Source organism: Nelumbo lutea, chromosome 1, assembly GCF_056320005.1.
Source record: "Nelumbo lutea isolate HS-2025 chromosome 1, American lotus-T2T, whole genome shotgun sequence".
Classification (NCBI taxonomy): Eukaryota; Viridiplantae; Streptophyta; class Magnoliopsida; order Proteales; family Nelumbonaceae; genus Nelumbo; species Nelumbo lutea.
The window spans coordinates 39204345-39223910 of NC_142684.1; the positions used below are offsets into that span (position 1 = coordinate 39204345).

Here is a 19566-nt window from a genome sequence, read left to right on the forward strand (position 1 = left end):
TTTATCCTTTTCTACTATTTTCCTCTTTTGGATTGTTTTACTGCAGTTTGGTTGCAACAAGTTCATGTTTGTATTTCCTAAAATAATTACTTCCATAATAGAGGTGTAGCTAAGGTTTCTTTCACATTGTCACCAAAGTCACCGTAGGTTGTTCTTCCCAGGCTAGTGACAAATAATCCCTAGCGAAACAATAACAACAATAAAAACAGCTATAACAATAACAATAATGATGATGATACCAAGGAGTTGTTTGTCTCCCTATTGGTGCTTTCTTTGTAAGGTTAATGGTGAGAGTTGCTATCATTTATTGATCTCAGGCTCCTTTGTTAAAGATTTATGGGAATGGTTTTCTTCTTTGTTTGGTTGCAGGTGGGCCCTCCCACCAGATGTGAAAAGCTTGTTTGCTCCATCCTTCCTCAGATTGCCACAGAAAAGAGGAAGAATAATGTGGCATTGCGTAAGGGCTGCTATTATATGGACCATTTGGGAAGAAAGAAATCTCAGACTATTCTCAGGGAAGGAGAGAAACAAGGAATCTATTCAGGAGGTGATTTGTTTCAGGGTAATGCATTGGCTCAAATCTTTGGAACTCTTCAACAATGTATCATTAGATGATTTGTCAAGAAACCGGAAAGAAGTTGCATTCTCAGCCCCAGTTCAGGAGGTATCAGTCCCAGTTTGGTCCCCCCCCCCCTCCCCCCTCCAAGTGGCTTTCACAAATTGAACATTGATGGGAGCAGTTTTGGCAACCCAAGGGCCAGGACCCTCAGGTATTGGAGGTGTGGTAAGGGATGAAAAAGGGATAATAATTGCCCTGTTTTCAGACCCAATTGAAGCTGGTGATTGTCTTAGAGCTGAGATTTTGGCAGATTTAGAAGGTGTGCAGAGAGTTAAGGACCTAACTACAAGGAAGCTGATCATTGAAGGAGATTCAAGCTGGTGGTGGATTGGCTGAAGGGAGAAAACAATGGGTTGTTGGTGTACAGTAATGAAAAGAAAAAGTCCAAGTGGCTGATAAAAGACATGGAAGTTAAAGTAAATTGGGTTAAATGATGTACAAACTCCCTTGCTGATGGGTTAGCAAAACAAGGGGTTAACAGGGGTATTTTGTTTTGGGCTCAACTGTAACATTTCTGCTTTATTTATCTTGATTGGAGGATATAAGAGAGGTTATCTCCTCCATTTGTATCCTTTTTTCTAATTAATGAATTACTGTTATTGATAAAAAAATGATACCAACAATGACAAGAAACCAAAACAATGATAATAGGAATAGGAATAATAAACTACTCCTGCCATGGATACCCAAAAAAAAGGGTAACTTAGTAAAACACTCCTACAGTTTCATGGATTTACTAAAACCTACCTTATAGTTTGCGTTTTACTAAAACACCCCCTATAGTTTGCAATCAATTTACTTAATCAACCTTCCATTAGATGACAGTGGAAAATGACAGTTTTCACCCTAATACCCATTTGAATACATTTAATCAAAAGAAAATACCATTTGTGCCCCTAGTAAGACACAAGAAACCACTCTATTTGGTTCTATTTGGTCAATTTTGTTTTTTTACAAAGAAGTGTTAGGGGCACTTTTGGAATAATGAATCATAGGCCCATGCCCTTGAACATTTTCCACTCAGTTTAGGTGATCATTGTACTATTTTCAGATGGCAAAACAAACACTTCTTAGTGAAAGGTCGATTAAGTAAATAGGTGCAAACTATAGGGGTGTTTTAGTAAAATGAAAACTATAGAGTATGTTTAAGTAAAATAGTAAATCTGTTAAACTATAGGCAGTGTTCTAGTAAATAACCCAAAAAATGACAATAGAGCAGCCAAACCTCCTCCTTCACGTTGGGGCTTGAGAACAAATAACTCAGGGCTCTTGATTGCATTCTTCACAGCATTGGAGTCATCCAAACTCCATAATCCAGCAAAGCATTTACGTAGCTTGGCAATATCATCCTTGTTCTCGAGGAACCTGCTTGGCATGGCACACAAATAACACGAGTAAAACAATCAATAAAAAACCAAATTCATTGCAGTTTTCCATAAATATGCAGCTTTAAAGTTCAAAAAAAAGGTTAACTTGATTAGAATCAGAGAATGTCAAGTGAAACCACAGAAATCAAATAGGAACATAATTGTGCATCAGGAAACTTCATTTTAGCGAGTCATTTACTAGATTTTGAGCACACTTTTACAAATATTGGCATCTTAAGATAGATTTGCTTCTTTCCTGCTAAGAACTATGCATTGTGTTGGGGGGGGGGGGTTGTATAGTGGCAGGAGAGGGATTGTCTGATATAAACCTCACGATAATGGAAATCTAGATGCTTTTCCCTCTGCTTTTTCGGTTTATCAGATGAACTAGAGTAGGATTATGGAAAACCTATGTTTCTGGGAATTGGGACATTCCCATATGCCAAAGGTTCCATAGTCTCTATTCTATATTCAAGTTCAAGAATCTGTCATTGCATTGTGCCTCAATTTTTACACATGGTATTACCTGGAATCTTGGTTTCCTTGGGATCATAAGAGCCTTGAAGTCACAGCCTTTGTCAAAGAGTTCAGAGGCTTATTTCTGTTGAGTTTACTATCTTTCTGGACATGTGGGTTTTTTTTTTTTTGTCAATTTACTTGTAAGCAAATAGGTTATTGATAGGGGCCAAAAGCCCTAATATTATTTTCTCATATCATCTCTCTTTCTTCTCTCTTCAGATTTTTTGTCCTCTTCCTTTTCCATTAAAATCATTCACTTCTTCTACTATAGTCCATCTGATACCAATAGATGGGTCTAATGAATTTAGTCTAACAAGCACACTAGTCAGTACTGCTCATATTTCTTTACTAGTCTCAGATCCAATGCTTTCTTCTCTCTTCAGATTTTTTGTCCTCTTCCTTTCTCCATTAAAATCATTCACTTCTTCTACTATAGTCCATCTGATACCAACAGATGGGTCTAATGAATTTAGTCTAACAAGCACACTAGTCAGTACTGCTCATATTTCTTTACTAGTCTCAGATCCAATGCTTCTGCTCCTCCATTTCCTCATAATTTCATGTAGAGTTTCATCACACTTCAGATCAGGGTATTATGCTGGAAGGTATCAGAATGAAGGTCAGCATCCATGAATTACCCACCAATCAAAACATATCTGTCAAGTACTACAATGGCATTGAAGAAGGTGAGCACTTCTTTCTCATGTGCTTCTTGTGTCAGGTAGAAAATAGGTTAGCTTGACATCTTTCCATTCAGTTAGAGTAAAACTAGGACCAACCAGAATAAGGGACATTTCATGTCTCCTTTTGGCTCACAATGGAACCCACCATCAGATTTGCAGAACACCCTTGAACCGGTTCTCCTCTGTCCTTGCAGAGAGGGTCAGATATGAAGGTGCACTTTTTTGCTGGTATCTGGAGCATTTGGAAAGAAAGGAACAATAGGATCTTTTCTAACAGATCCACCTTCTCAAAGATCATACAACATTGAATCCTATACAAGGATGACGTCAGTGACCTTTAAGTGGATTGATTCTATGCAAGAGACTGCCAGCCCAATATCCCTTTCTTTCTTTCTTCAGCAAGAAGTACTTAGGACTGTGTCTTCCCCTACACCAATGTAGCTGTTAATCTTAATTTGATAGAGTCTCCTCAAGAATCTGGTGTTCTTGGAAAATTATGGTGCTTTAAGAGATCAGAGAAGAAACACCGTACTGGTGTTCCTGGGGCTGTTAGGTCATGGAGGCTCCATGAGGGAAGACTTGATGATTTTCCATCAAAGGTCAGACTGATGCATTCAGATGGATTGACAAAAGACAGCCATATGCCCAGAAAAAGATAGTAAGTCAACACATATTGGGAGTGTAACTTGTCCATATCTCATTCAGATGGATTACCAAATCTACTAACACCGTAATGGATAGACTTCCTAGGCTATGGTTGAAAGACCTCTGAGTTGTAGCAGAGACCTCTCCAGGGAAAAAGAGTGTTTCCTTCTTACTATTTCTGGTTACTCCTTTTTATTCATTTCATGGCTTAGGTTAGGTCCCTTATCTTAGACCATGGATAGGCTTATATTTCCTTCTATTCTCCTCATTTTTACTGATTGAATAGAAGCTGAATATACTTGCTCAAAATCAATATTAATCATTTCATTTTGTACAGAGAATAATTAAGAAAAAAATATGGGTCTGTTACCTTTCAAGTACATTAGGTTTTGCCAACTCTTGCTGAATCTTCTTGGTTCCTGCTAAATGGTAGGAAATAGATGGGCACTTGATAGCAGAGGACTGCTCCATTAGTAGCCTAGCTCTCCATTCCTAGTCAATGAATAAGAACATAAGCATGTCAACCACCTTGAAAGAAATTGTGCAACATTAAGGCACCCTAGACTCTAGGACTGTCTAATTGTGGGCTCGGATCTGCTACCCACTAGTTGTTCCCACATCCCTACCCACCAGACATAACAGCTGTGCATTGGGAATATCTCCCTTTTCATTCATACGGAGATGTTTCCAATACATGGCGGTGGTGGGTATAGATGTGGGAACAACTAGTGGGTAACAGATCCAGAATGTCTAATTGCAGTCCACAGAATGATAAATGATTTGAAATCCATAACTTAATAGCACCAACCTAGGAAATCCCATGCACCCAAAGTCATTTGAAAGAATTTCAATGTGTCATTAGTCAAAAAAAGTGTGTCCAGTCATAAGATTACAGTAATATCAGGTGATTATACAGGTTCTTTTTTATTTGATTAGATCATTTCTTATCATGGAAGACATTCTAAGAAAGAATTTCAATGTTGTTTATCATTATTATGCATTTGAAGCATGCACTGGTCAGTCTTGCATGAACACAGACATGAGAATGCCAGAGTATGGCTTGGCAGGATGGGAAAATGTAGACCCTTGGAAATGTCCAAAGAAAAATATTTTCTAGTAAAATATTCCATATATTTTGAACTCTAACATCTTATACATATGGAAAAAAGTCAAAGTTCATATTTGCTACTTAGTAACATTTTACAGGAAAATTGATCCATCATGTATATTAGCCGTCCATTCATGTCAACTTACCCGGGAGAAAAAGGAAAGTGTTACATAGAAGTATCTCTCAAGAATCCATGTAGAGTTGGAATTAAATGTATGACAGATAATGGACACTTTATCAATTTAGGAAAGTCCATTAAAACTAGTACTGGCTGACCATCCCTGGGGCCTGCCAAAGGTACTTATATTTCTTCCTAAGTAGGTTTTTTTTTTTTATTTGTGCATGTACTAGTTGACCAGCCCTTGAGTTCTGATGTAATATTAGGTATATGCCACAAGGGGCTTTTTAGTCTTTTCTCCTTTCTTTTAAGTTGTACGGCCACCCTAGTATATATAATAAAAAAGGCTGGCACCACCAGCATCATCTTGAGTCTCTCTCATTCTCTTTCTCTCTTCCTCTTCTCTTCTCTTCACCCACTGTTCTAGTGATTAAAACATGGTATCAGAGCAGGACTGTGTTCTGTAATCATCTCCTGCTATTCAAAACTCTTCCCTGCTCCTCTGGACTGAGAATGGAAGAGACAAGTGCGAACTCCATCTAAAGACTGTTCGTTCCAGTTCCTGCCCCTGTTTGTTGGACTGCAACTGATTCATACGGCACCCAGAGACCAGTGGATGACTGATTGAGTCTTCTTAAGAGGTTGGTGTTCTCTTTCTGTGGTTTTCTGTTTGTTCCTGAGTTGGAAACTGTAGAGACTCCTGGACTGAATACGAACAGAATTTAAAATCAACCTTTTTTTTAGTTCTTGGTGTTGAAACCAAGAACTGGTTAAGTTGTTCTGCTTGACCGAATGGTATAAAGGGAATTTGTCCCTCTTTGTGGGTGTGAAGACCCAATAATCTTCATGTTTGAGGAACCTAAGTAGGTCATAAGTGACCTGGTTTGACTGACAGAGTGCAGCAGCTTTTTTTTTAATGTGTTCTATTGTTCGTATTGCCTTAAGAAGGGGCCTATCAGATCTGTGAACATCTGTGACAGCAAGGCCTGTGCTCTGATTTAGCAGTTGTCTGTGTTAGCCTAGTTGAGTAAGGACTGTAGTAAGCTTGTGTCTGTTGCCTACATTTGGCTCCCATGAACTCTGAAGATTCTGCAACTTTGGAAACCACCTCACATCAAGGAGGGATGTCTGGTGGTTATGAGACCCTTCACTTTCCTATGACTATTACCCCTTGGACGGCAGAAATTATTTAGCTTGGTCCAAGGAGATGTGACATTACTGCCAGGGGTAAGGCTGGATATATAACTGGGATGACAAAGGAACCCAAGGCTGGTTCTGCGGATTATGATAAGTGGGACCAGGAAAATTGCATGATAAAGTCTTGGCTTTTGACCTCAATGCTGCCTTCAGTCAAGCAAAATTTCATGTGGGCTGAGACAGCAAAGGAAATTTGGGATCAAGCCAATGCAACATACTCAGAACAGTGACACTATGCACGGATTTATCAGCTACAGGCAGAGTCTTTAACATGCAAGCAGGGTGAGAGGAGCTTATCAGCCTACTACTCTACTCTCACATCTGTCTGGAAGGAATTGGACTACTACCAAACCATTGAATGGGAGAGTGAGAAAGATGCCAAGGCCTACAAACAGTTGGTCTCCCAGCAACGAGTGTTTACTTTCCTTCTTGGCCTTAACCCCATGTATGAGCCTATCCGGATATAGATTTTGGGCAGCAAGGATCTCCCGTCTGTCCAAGAGGTGTATGCTTTAGTTCAGTCTGAGGAAAGTAGGAAGTCTGCTATGAATTCTCTTGAGGGGGAGACCATACCTTTAATTGTGCGTAATAATGCCAATTAAGCAAGAAAGGGGGAAAATCAGAAAAAAAGTGAATGATGAGGATAAATTGTGGTGTACTCGCTACCAAAAGTCTAGACACACCCGTGAGACATGTTGGGAACTGCATGGAAAACCAAAATGAGCACAGGAACTCAACAAGAAATCAGCACAAGAACAGAACAAGAAGCTGTCATAGAAGAAGTTCACCTCAGCCAACCTTGCCTCACATGAGTCTCAGGATTGTCCTTCTAGTTTTGATCCCAAGGAGGATATTATCAACTCCTTCTATGACCATTTGGAGCAGTATGGTAGGGCTATCAGACAAGCAGATTCCAGATCCACACCTTCTACCTCCTCAGCCTCTTCCTCAGGTAACTTAGCCTCTGCTTTTCATGTGTCTACTGATACTCCATAGTCCCCGTGGATTATTAACTTTGGTGCCTCCAACCATATCACTGGTAAGTCAACTTTGTTTCAATCATATACCCTTCTCTCTAGAAAAGATAAAGTGAGGTTAGCTGATGGGTCATTCTCCTCCATTGTTAGTCGATGATCTATATCTTTACCCTTTGGTCTCTCATCATCAAATGTTTTGCATGTTCCAAAAATTCCCATTAATTGTTATCCATTAGTAGTCTCACACATACCTTGAACTGCTCAATAACTTCCTTCCCGATTCTTGTGTTTTTCAAGATTTGGCTTCCATGTGAACGATTGATAGAGGGAACATGGTTGATGGCCTCTATGTGCTAGAAACTAAAGTTGGTCTTGCAGTCTCAGAGTCTTTGAGTCAATCTAGTAATAGTCAAGTTTTTTTGTGGCACCATCATTTGGGTCATATGTCTTTTAAGTCTTTAAAGTACTTATTTCTAAAATTATTTAAGTATGTGTTTGTCAATGAGTTTCAGTGTCAAGTGTGCCAACTAAGCAAGCATTGTAGAACTTCATTTCCTTTACGTAATAAAATATCGGATTTTCTTTTCCACATTGTGTACCTTGATGTTTGGGGACCTGTGAATATTCCAACTGAGAATGGCTACAAATATTTTATCTCTTATATTGATGGTTTTTCTCGATTCACTTGGGTGTACCCTATGCACTCACGAGAAGAAGTTACTAAGCTTGTGAAAGATTTTCAACGAATGGTCTACAGTTCTACACCCAATTTCAAACAGAGATTCAAGTCTTTCAATCAGACAATGCTAAGGAGTACTTTCATGGTGACCTCTCTAACTTCTTTACTTCTTGTGGATCTATTCACAGGAGCTCCTATGCAAGAACTCCCCAACAAAATGGGGTTGTAGAGAGAAAAAACCGCCATACCTTAGAAGTTGTTCGAGGACTCTTGTTGCAGGTGCAAGTTCCAAAAAGGTTTTGGCTGGACGCTTTTATGATTGTCACATATATTATCAACAAGATGCCCTCTCAATTGTTGGAATATAGGTCCCCTCGCCAGCTCCTCTTCCCCAAGGCTCCAATGTTTCCCATACCCATGTGTGTTTTTGGGTGCCAGTGCTTCATTCATGATCTCTCCCCTACTCGGGGTAAACTTGATCCTAAGGCTATTATGTGTGTTTTTCTTGGATATCTGCTTCATTCATGCTCTCTCCCCTACTCGGGGTATACTTGATCCTAAGGCTATTATGTGTGTTTTTCTTGGATATCCCCTTTCGCAAAAGTGTTATCGTTGTTTTGATCCGGTCTCAAGGAAATATTGTCTCTATGGATGTCTCAATCTTTGAAAATGTTCCCTATTTTTCTGTTTCCCCTCAGGGGGAGAATCTTGGTGAGGAGAAACAGAACCAGATTCAAGTCTTATTGCCTTCCCCACCTAACCCCCCTCAATTTCGTGTCTTTCAGAGACAACGTTACAGAAGTCAAGGCCAGCAAAGTTCAATGTTGTAAGGCTTATTCAATTGTTAATTGTTATTTTATAGCTGCTGTTAGTAGGTTGTTAGTCAGTTACAGTTACTAGTTTTTTCTTTTTTTCTTATTATTTTGATTCTAGGATATGCCACCAGGGGCATACTTGTAGTTTCTGATTATTTTATGAAGTTAATATAAATAGAAAACTGGCGGCAGCCAGGGGTGAGTTCTCTCAACCGTACCTCTCTCTTCCTTTCTCTCTTTCTCTCTCTCCCTCTCTCCCAATCCCCACGAATCATCACATGGTATCAGAGCAGTTTTTTTTTTTTTTTTTGGGTTGAAGAAGACCTACGACCCCTCCTGCTTCTCCTGCCCTATCTTTAAAAGTGTTTGGATGTGACAGTTTCTGGCGGCTGATTCTGCAAAAATCCTAGTAGTTTCTGGCGGTTGTTTCTGTAGAAACCCTAGCAGTTTCTGCCAGCAGTTTTTTGTGGAAACCCTAGCAATTTTTAGGTAGCAATTTTTGTGATTTCTTTTCTTGGTCGTAATAGCAAGAAAACCCTAGTCGGAGAAGGGCGATGTTGGTGCAAACTCCTCCGTTCGATGCTGTGAAGTCAAGTTCAGATTAGCACCTTCGTACAAGTGCTGAATAGGTGTGGTTTTTTTGTTTTAGTTTGTCTCAGCCTTCTTTGGCCGATGGTGTGTAGGGCTCATGTCTTGGTTATATAGTTATTTGTTTCGACGTTGGATGGTTAGGCTGTGTGAACTACAGTCAGACTGATTGTAATGTCTGTATTGGTGGTGCTGAACCGATTACTAGACTGGTTTATTGTTCTGTTTGGACGTTGTGTTGACTGAACCCTTTGTTCTCAGCAGTATTTATTGTTCTCTTGCTCACATTCTAGGAGTGAACGCCCTGAAGGTTGGTATTCTGATTGTGGCAGCTGTGTTGTTAGGTGGTGTTTGGATTGTTTTTCAGTAGTACTCGATGGCAAGTCATGAATTTGTTAGGTAGTTTTGTATGCCCTTAGCTTCAATCCGATTTGATGTACTTTTGATATTTAGTGTAAATAAATAAAGTGCATGTTTGATTCATGTTGTTTGGTGTAATTCTGTACAAGACCCTAAAACCGGACACTTATTGAGACTCGTGTTAGTTTTAAATGTTCACAGCCATTGGATAAGTCTGGGGAGATTTATCTTGCCAAGGCTGATACTGGTGTGCCACCAAGTGTTGGGATGGCTTGTCTCGGCCACCAAGGTAAGACCCAAGGCACATGCAGTATGGGATTACTCGAATCATTGAACCGGACTAGATTTCTAGTATTGCCCTGGACCTTGGAGACAGATGGGCAAAACTGGAAAGTTACACCTGACCCCTAAACTCGATTATGACATTTCACTAGGTGTCGGATCGGGCTGTCTTTGATATGCCAATCAGTGAGATCCTTAGCGGGGATCAAACCTGGGTATGTTGGGACAGTCTAAGAATTCATCTGAGTGGGTGATCGTAATGACAGGATCAGCCCCTTTGTCGGACAAAGGTAATGATCGGGAAGACACTCTCTCTGATGGAAACCAAACTGCCGGCAGTTGATTTCAATCGTTGGAATTTTGTTTTGCAAAATTAATATATATTTGTACGGTTTCAAAATGTTTGCAAATGGTTTTAATTCCCGGGATCCATGTGAGTGGAGAGTGCGGCACTGTTCCTTGCAGCCAAGGGAGAGGTCCTCTCTTGTCGGGCAGTGCTTGATCATTAAGGGCTGAGAGGTTAAGTGTAAGACCATTTAGGATAGTACCTGATGAGCTAATCTTACACCTGCCCACAGTCCCTGGGTTTTTATAAGATGGCTTGGCCCAGGGACCACTTAATGTAAGTGTTGGGCCCATAGGGTTCATGTGATGGGCTCAGGGGTTTACTGAGTTTTTCAGTGAATTCGGCTGGGCCTTGTAATAAAGGTTGGGCCGAACCCATGTGGTTGGTGTGTAGATCAATGCTTAGGTCCCACGCTATACAAAGAAAGCCCAACTGGGCAGCAAATTGGAAACTAGTTAAGCACTGAACACTTAATGGGCCAAAAGCCCATTTTGAGCTGGGCTGATATGATCACCCATCTATGGGCATATCTGGGATTAAAGTTAGCAAAAGGATTGGGCCTCTAACCTTATCCACTCTAGGAGACCAAATTCAAATCAGATTTGAATCTGGTAACCTCCTGATAAGATCGGGAGTAAGCTAACTCAATCTGTAGATAGGATTAAGATCATCCCCTATCAAAATACTGATTTGGATTGGGATAATTCCTAATTAGGAGTTTTCTTAATCAAGAAGAAAAGAGGAGAAACCCTAAGAGATAATGAGATTTTCGAACCTAGGGTTGTGAGCAAGAAATCATCATGCGAACTGAGATTGGATCTCATACACACTCCAGAGAGAAGAGAAGCAATTCAGCTATCTTCGTCCCAGGAGTTCTCCTCCAGCTGCCGCCATTCTTTCTAGCAAGATTCGATCTTTGAAGAAGAAAGAAATCAAGAAATCAATTCTTGACATCAGTCTTGCAGAAAAGACTGAAAAAGATTTGGTGCTCAAAGTTTCCAGAGGATTCTTGAGAAGGATCCAGTGTGTGGGACGCACTCTGCTGGTTCCATTCCACTACAACTGTGTCATCTTCAGTAGGAGCGGATCTTGGTGTCATCTTTGGGCGTGAACACCAACTTTGGGAGATACTGCTTCTCTGGATCAGGTATAATTCCTCCCTTCCCTTTTCGGTTCAGATCTAGTTCGATTATGGTTCAAGTAGGATCCTTGAATATTGTATTCGAAATTTAGGGAATACGATTCCTAGTTGGGAGGAAGGTAGGAAAATTTTTGAAATTCGCCCACCCATTCTGCAATCTTTATGGCGTCCATTAGATGGATCCTACCATTCTTTCAGAATTAACTTCATCAGAGGCTACACCAACCCGCAGCACAACAGGTATGGGAGGTGAAAGAATGGTTTTTCCCAAGCCAATTACCCCTTTAAACGGGCTGAACTACCTGGACTGGGCTAAGAGACTCTATGTAACGCAAGGGGTAAAGCTGGTTACATCAATGGAAGTGTGAAAGAACCCAAGGGTGAGACGGCTGAACATGATAGGTGGGACCAAGAAAACAGTATGGTGATGTCTTGGCTCCTCGCAACCATGGAACCTGATGTGAAAAAGAACTTTATGTGGGCAGAAACCATTAGTGAGATCTAGGAACAGGCCAGAACTACCTATTCTGAGCAAAGGCATTACGCCAAGTTTTACCAGTTACAAGCTGAATCCTCAACATGTAAACAGGGAAACTGTAGCTTGCTTCATACTATTCAGCCCTTACCTCCATATGGAAGGAATTGGACCATTATCAGGCCATAGAGTGGAAGCACGATTATGATGCTAAGGCCTATAGGAAGCTGGTCTCTCAGCAACGGGTGTTTGCTTTTTTGTTGGGACTAAACCCTGCATATGAACCGTTGAGGGTGCAGATCCTAGGAAACAAAGAGTTGCCTACGGTTCACGAGGTATACTCCCTTGTCCAATCTGAAGAAAGCGGGCGGAATGTGATGGTTATAGCTGAGGGGGAGCAACAAATTGCCTTGGCCGCAATGAATAATAGCTCCACAGGAAAGAAAACTGACCCTAAGAAGGCGGATGATAAAGATAAGTTGTTCTGTACCTACTGTAGGCGTTCACGACATACACGTGACACTTGTTGAGACATCCACGGGAAACCCAAATGGGCAGCAAAGAGTCAAGAACAGGGTAAAGGTCAAGGTCATCAGAAGAACATGAGCACAACACATGTGGCAACCCAAGACACTCATGTTGTCGGTAGTACCCGAGACCACCCTAATAAGTCTAACCCCAAGGAGGATATAATGAATTCCTTCAGAGAGCACCTGGAATCTTATGGTAGGGCTTTGCGACAAATGGACAGCTCAGTCACTGGTACTTCATCTACTTCAGGTAATATGGCTTCTGCATTCCATGTTACTCCCACAAATTCCCCTTAGATCATTGACTCAGGGGCCTCCAACCACATGACCGGTAAGCCTAACTTGTTCCAATCTTATAGCCTCTTGTCAGGAAGGGATAGAGTGAGACTTGCAGATGGCTCCTTTTCTTCCATTGCAGGCCAAGGATCAATATCCCTTCCCCATGGCTTTAACCTGAATTGTGTATTGCATGTTCCTCAGCTTCCTATAAATTTGCTTTCAATTAGTAGCATTACAAGCTCCTTGAACTGTAGTGTGACATTTTTTGCTAAGTCATGTGTTTTTTAGGATCTAACTTATGGGAGGACGATTGGTAGAAGAAGCCTAGTGGATGGTCTCTAGATTCTCGACAACAAAGCTGGTCTCTCGGTGTCATCCTCAGAGTCGCATAGTCAGTTAAATAAGAGTAAGATCTTCTTGTGGCATAGTCGTTTAGGTCATGCTTCTTTCGAAATAATAAAATCTTTGTTTCCAGTTTTATTTAAGTCATGTTCAGTGTCAGAGTTCATGTGTCAAACATGTCAGTTGAGCAAACAATGTAGAACAACTTTTCACTCAAGTAATAAAAGATCAAATGTTCCTTTTCATGTTGTGTATTCTGATGTATGGGGGCCTACAAATGTAATCTCTGAGGGTAGATATAAATACTTTATTACATTTGTAGAGAAGATGGGCCGAATGGCCCATAGGCTGTTTATTCTTTCTTGTTATTTATGTTTTTCTGTAATGGGCCTTATTCTAGGCCCATCCTGTCTATATTATGTTCTTTGTAAATTCTTGCCCAACTAAGGGCCTCCTTGTAATTATTCAAATCTATCTTAATAAAATAGTGTTAGGGTGTTGAGAGAGAGTTAGGTTCGAAACTCTCATTCTCAAACCCTCATTGCCGAACTCTCAAGCTTTCCTCTCTTCAGTTTTCTTCATGGTATCAGAGCAGGCCTGAACTTCAATATTCTAGAGCTGGAAGCTTAGGCTTGTGTTGCCTGATTCTTGGAAGTCATTGGAAGTGCCCAAGACTAGAATCTCTTGGAGAAGTGGTTCGGTGGCCAGGAAGAATCAGAGAAAAAAAGGGAAGGGGAACAGCTCAGTTCTGGTTTGAAGCTCGAAACTGTAAGTTGTGCTCAGATTTCTGGGTTATTTTCTGATGTGTTTGGACTGTTGAAGTGTTCTAAATTTCTGGTTGCTCTGTACTACTTTCGGCTGCCATTTGATCTGGTTTAACCCAGAAATTTCTGGGCTGTTTCCATTCCTTCTTGGACCATCAAAACTGCCGAAACATCCTTGTAACAAGGCTGTGGATTGTTACTTATATTTGGCTGTTTTTGGGGGCTGTACGGACTGTTCTTGAAGCCTTTTTTTCTTTTTTAACTGTGGGATTGTCTCTATTGACCACACTGTGTTTGTAAAAAGGCCTTTTTTCAGCAATACCAATTGGTATTTACTCTTCTTGGCTATTTCTTTGGTGATTACCTTGAAGTCCCAGATTTGAAAAGGAACTTCGGTTGAGTGCACAGTGCCTAGAAGTTTCTGATAACTACTTGAAGGCTGAACCAAGCTGTTTTTGGTGACTCGTGTAGAAGTTTTTGCTTGGGTCTTGGTTGTCACAACTTTCGGGTGTAGTTTGACCTTGTGTATTGCCTTCTTGTGGTCGGCTGAACTCAGTGTATTGCCTTCTTGTGGTCGGCTGAACTCAGTTCTTGCTTGTCCTCATTTAGTATACTTGTAGAAGTCATCTGAAATCATATTTGAAGTGTTTACATGATGTACTCCTCAGATTTTGAAAACAAGAGTGGTGCTGAATATGGATTGGTTCAGGGGACTACAAGTGATTCCTTATTGACCGTGACCACAGTTAAACTAGATGGAACTAATTATTTGGCATGGTCACAATCAGTAAAGATTTATGTATGTGGTAGAGGAAAGTGGGGGTTTATTTCCGAGAGTAAGAAGGCTCCCCCAGAAGATGACCCATCCTACGAGAAGTGGATGCAAGAAAATTACACTGTCATTGGGTGGCTTGTGAACTCAATGCAGCCACAAATTAGCCAACACTACCTATGGATGAATTCAGCAAAGGAAATTTGGGACAGTGTTGCAGAAACCTATTCCCAAAAACTCAATGTGGCCCGAGCATATAAATTGAGAAGTGATGTAAAGAATTTAAGGCAAAGGGAGAAACCTCTAGCTGTATATTTCTCAACCCTGAAGTCTCTATGGCAAGAGATTGACCTAATAGAAGTTGTAACTTGGGACACCACCAATGATGCAGAGACCTACAGAAAATTGGTTGAAAGGAACAGGGAGTTTGAGTTCTTAACTAGACTAAACCCAGACTATGATATCACAAAACAGAATATTCTTTCCAAGGAGTGTGTCTCATTGTCACAAGCTTATGCATTGGTGAGTAGTGAAGAGAGCAGAAAGGTTGTCCAGGTTCAAGGGGCTGATATTAGTGATCACTTTGCGAATATGGGGGTTAAACCTAAAGGGAATGCTGCAACTTCTGGTGGCATAGGAAATAAAGAAGTTATATGTGAGTACTGCAAGAAGCCGAAGTACACCAAAGACAAGTGCTGGAAATTACATCCTAATCTTGTTCCCATTTGGTTTAAAAAAACACATGATAGTAAAAGATCAGGAAGTGCAAATGTAGCTATTGGGCCAGATAGTGCCAAGTACTATACTGAAGAGATGTCTGCTTCTACATAATTGCCAGCCATGAGAGTAAAATATGAAAAGTTTGAGAAGATGATCAGTCAACTGGGTGATGTGACTTCTCCTTCCAACCCTTCAGGAAATTCTGCTTCTTCTGCATTTGCTCATTCAGGTATAAGGGCTTCTGCCAATCATGTTACCACTTCAGATAATCTCAAGATCCCTTGGATTATTGACACAGGTGCTTCTGACCATATAACCAATCTTTCTACCTTGTTTGTTTCATATGACTTGCTTCCTGGACGTGATAAAATCACTTTAACTGATGGTTCACTTGCCCCTATCTTTGGTAAGGGAATCATCAAGGCTACGGATTCCTTGTTCCTACCTTTTCCCCTTCATGTACCTAAACTAAATACAAATTTGTTGTCTGTAAGTAGTTTAACCAAGTCATTAAACTGTTGTGTAACCTTTTTTCCTTCCTCCTGTGTTTTTCAGGACCTGGAGTCTCAGAAGATGATTGGGAGTGGCCATGAGGCGAACGGAATATACCTACTTGATACTCCGGGACAATGCACTGATCATCTTGGGAATGTTGCTCTCGGATCTGTTTCTTCAGAGTCTGTTAGTCGGATTATGTTGTGTCATCGTCGTTTTGGTCATCTGTCTTTTTCTGTCTTGAGTCATCTATTCCCTGAATTGTTTAAGGGAATTAGTTTGTCCAATCTTCATTGTGAGTCTTGTGAGTTATCAAAGCATCGTAGAAACAATTATCCTTTGAGCAATAAAAGATCTTCTTTTCCTTTTAATATTGTGCACTCTGATGTGTGGGGGCCTTACCACTTACCCTCCATGGGTGGCTACAAATATTTTATCCTGTTTATTGATGACTTTTCTCAGTTCACTTGGATATTCCTGATGAAATCTCGTGATGAAGTTCCAAGACTTGTAAGACAATTCCATGAATTTGTTCTAACCCAATTTGATACTAAGATTAAAATCTTCAGATTTGACAATGAAAAAGAATACTTTGAGAAGAACCTATCCTGCTATCTCTCTGACATGGGAGTTCTTCATCAAAGCTCATGTGCTAGGACCCCAGAACAGAATGGAGTTGCTGAGAGGAAAAATAGGCATATTGTTGAAGTTGTAAGAAGTATCTTATTTGCCTCACATCTTACTGCTACCTACCTTATAAACCGTATGCCATCCAGGGTTTTGGGGTTTAAGTCTCCCTTCAATCTCCTTCATCCGGACAATGATCTTTTTCCTGTTCCTATTCGTGTCTTTGGTTGCACCTGTTATGTACATGTTCCAAGTGTCCAAAGGCATATTTTTGAACCCAAAGCTCAAAAGTGTATCTTCCTTGGTTATTCCCCCACACAGAAGGGTTGTTTTGATCCAAAGACTGGCACTCGGTATGTCTCAATGGATGTCACCTTTGATGAGCTTTCCCCCTTTTATGGTTCCTCTCTAGAAGGACATTGTCCACAGGGGGAGGATTTGTCATAGGTGTTTGCTCTTCCTCTTCCTATCCCTGTTGAGTCTCTTGATGTGTCTGCTTCTCCTTCAAATGTATCAAGGGTGGATCAGTCATTCCACTCTCCCTGTCCCAGTACTCTACCTCCTCGTCCTATCCTCAATCCCAAGGTGTATCAAAGGCAAAGATCTAGAAATGTGCAGGTTGTTTCTCCTACAATACATGAGTTTCATACACTTCCAGTCACAGAAGAGACAACATGTACTGTTTCAGCACCTTTGGAGTCATCCTTCCTTGACCTTGATATTCCCATTGCTGTTAGGAAAGGAAAACGGAAGTGCAATGCACACTGCATTTCCAAGCACCTTTCTTATAGATTGCTTTCACCGTCATACCTTGCCTATCTCTCTTCTGTTGCTTCTAACCCTATTCCTAGGTCTGTGTCAGAAGCTCTTAAGATTCCAGAATTGAGGGATGCTATGAGATCTGAAATTGATGCCCTACACAAGAATGACACATGTGAAGTGGTGGATTTGCCTGAAGGGAAGGATCCAGTCGGTTGCAAGTGGGTCTTTATTATCAAATACTGAGCTGATGGCACCATTGAAAGGTACAAGGCCATGTTGGTTGCAAAAGGCTATACACAGACATGGGATTGATTATTTGGAGACCTTTGCACCTGTTAACAAGATGACATCTCTTCTGTTGTTTCTTCTATCTTTAGCTGCTCACTTTGACTGGCCCCTTTATCAATTGGATGTGAAGAATGCATTTCTAAATGGTGAATTACATGAGGAGTTTTATATGTCTCTTCCTCCAGGGATGTATGGAACTGATATGAAAGGGAAGGTATACAGGTTGAAGAAATCTCTTTATGGACTAAAACAATCCCCTAGAGCATGGTTTGAGAGATTTAGAACAACACTTGTTAACTTTGGTTATGTGCAGACACAGTCCGATCATACTCTTTTTGTGAAGAGGAGTGGACATCTGACAGTATACCTCATTGTGTATGTAGATGATATTGTAGTTACTGGTAATGATGTTTCAGGAATTCATGATCTAAAATCTTTTCTCCATACAGAGTTTGAGATTAAAGATTTGGGGGAATTGAAATACTTTCTTGGCATAGAAGTGGCTCGATCCAAGGATGGGATTCTTATCTCCCAAAGGAAGTATGTTCTTGACTTGCTCTCTGAAACTGGAAAGATGGGTGCTAGACCAGTTGCTACTCCTATTGATATGAGTCATAAACTCTCAGTCTCAGATGGGACATTGTTAGAAGACAAAAGAATCTTTCAGAGACTTATTGGGAAACTTTTGTACCTGTGCATGACTAGGCCAGATATTGCATATGCAGTCAGTTGCATTAGCCAATTCATGTATGCTCCCCGAGACACTCATATGGCAGCAATAGAGAGAATCCTATGTTATTTGAAGGGCTCCCCAGGAAAGGGTATTCTGTTTGCCAAGCATGGTCATATGAAACTTGAAGCCTACACTGATGTTGACTGGGCCGGAAACATTGATGACAGAAGATCTACTTCTAGGTATTGCAGCTTGGTGGCTGGTAATGTTGTTTCTTGGAGAAGCAAGAAACAATCGGTTGTTGCTCGGTCTTCCGCTGAAGCAGAATACAGGGCCATGGCACATGGAGTTTTTGAATTATTATGGCTAAAATCATTGATGGAAGAACTTGGGATTGAATATGACAAGTCAATGATGTTGTACTGTGATAATCAGGTTGCCATCAACATTGCTCACAACCCAGTGCAACATGATAGAACTAAGCATATTGAAGTTGATCGACACTTCATTAGGGAAAGGGTCTCTTCGGGTGAAATGTCTCTTCCTTTCATCATATTTGAAGGACAGTTGGTAGATTTTCTCACCAAAGGCATTCCCAAGGCAAAAATTCAATATGATACTAGCAAGCTTGGCATGATTGACATCTATGCTCATCTTGAAGGGGAGTGTAGAGAGGATGGGCCGAATGGCCCATAGGCTGTTTATTCTTTCTTGTTATTTATGTTTTTCTGTAATGGGCCTTATTCTGGGCCCATCCTGTCTATATTATGTTCTTTGTAAATTATTGCCCAACTAAGGGCCTCCTTGTAATTATTCAAATCTATCTAATAAAAAAGTGTTAGGGTGCTGAGAGAGAGTTAGGTTCAAAACTCTCATTCTCAAACCCCCATTGCCGAACTCTCAAGCTCTCCTCTCTTTAGTTTTCTTCAACATTGATCGATAATTACCCTCGCTATACATGGGTAATTCCTATGCGTAGCAGACACGAAGTTCCAAAGATAGTGAAAGACTTCCAGAGGATGGTGTTTACGCAGTTCCATGTTGAAATACAGATCTTCCAATTTGATAAAGCAAAGGAATAATTCCATGGGGAGCTCAATGAGTTCTTTGCCTCCCATGGATCTATTCATAGAAGCTCATGCGCCAGAACACCACAAAAAAATGGTATTGCAGAAAGAAAAAACAGACACCTTCTTGAGGTAGCCCACGGGATGATGTTACACATGAATGTCCCAAAAAGGTTTTGGGTGGATGCTATACTTGCAGCTGCATATGTCATCAATCGCATGCCCTTCAGAGTACTGAACTACATGGCCCCTCATCAGATATTGTACCCTCAGTCTCCTTTATTTTCCATCCCCATGAGAGTCTTTGGTTGTCGAGCCTTTGTCCATT

At 40.7% G+C, this 19566-nt stretch overlaps 1 protein-coding gene across 1 annotated transcript in view; it reads right to left on the minus strand.

Annotated features, from left to right (window-relative positions):
- The window catches only part of LOC148874340 (glutathione synthetase, chloroplastic-like), a 69718-nt gene that overhangs the window by 5661 nt on the left and 44491 nt on the right, over nt 1-19566 (minus strand). The window contains exons 9-10 of the mRNA XM_088965639.1: nt 4204-4325; nt 1845-1984 (exon numbers count right to left, since the gene is read on the minus strand). Of these exons, the coding sequence (XP_088821765.1) occupies nt 1845-1984; nt 4204-4325 (262 nt within the window). The remainder of the gene's footprint in view (nt 1-1844; nt 1985-4203; nt 4326-19566) is intronic.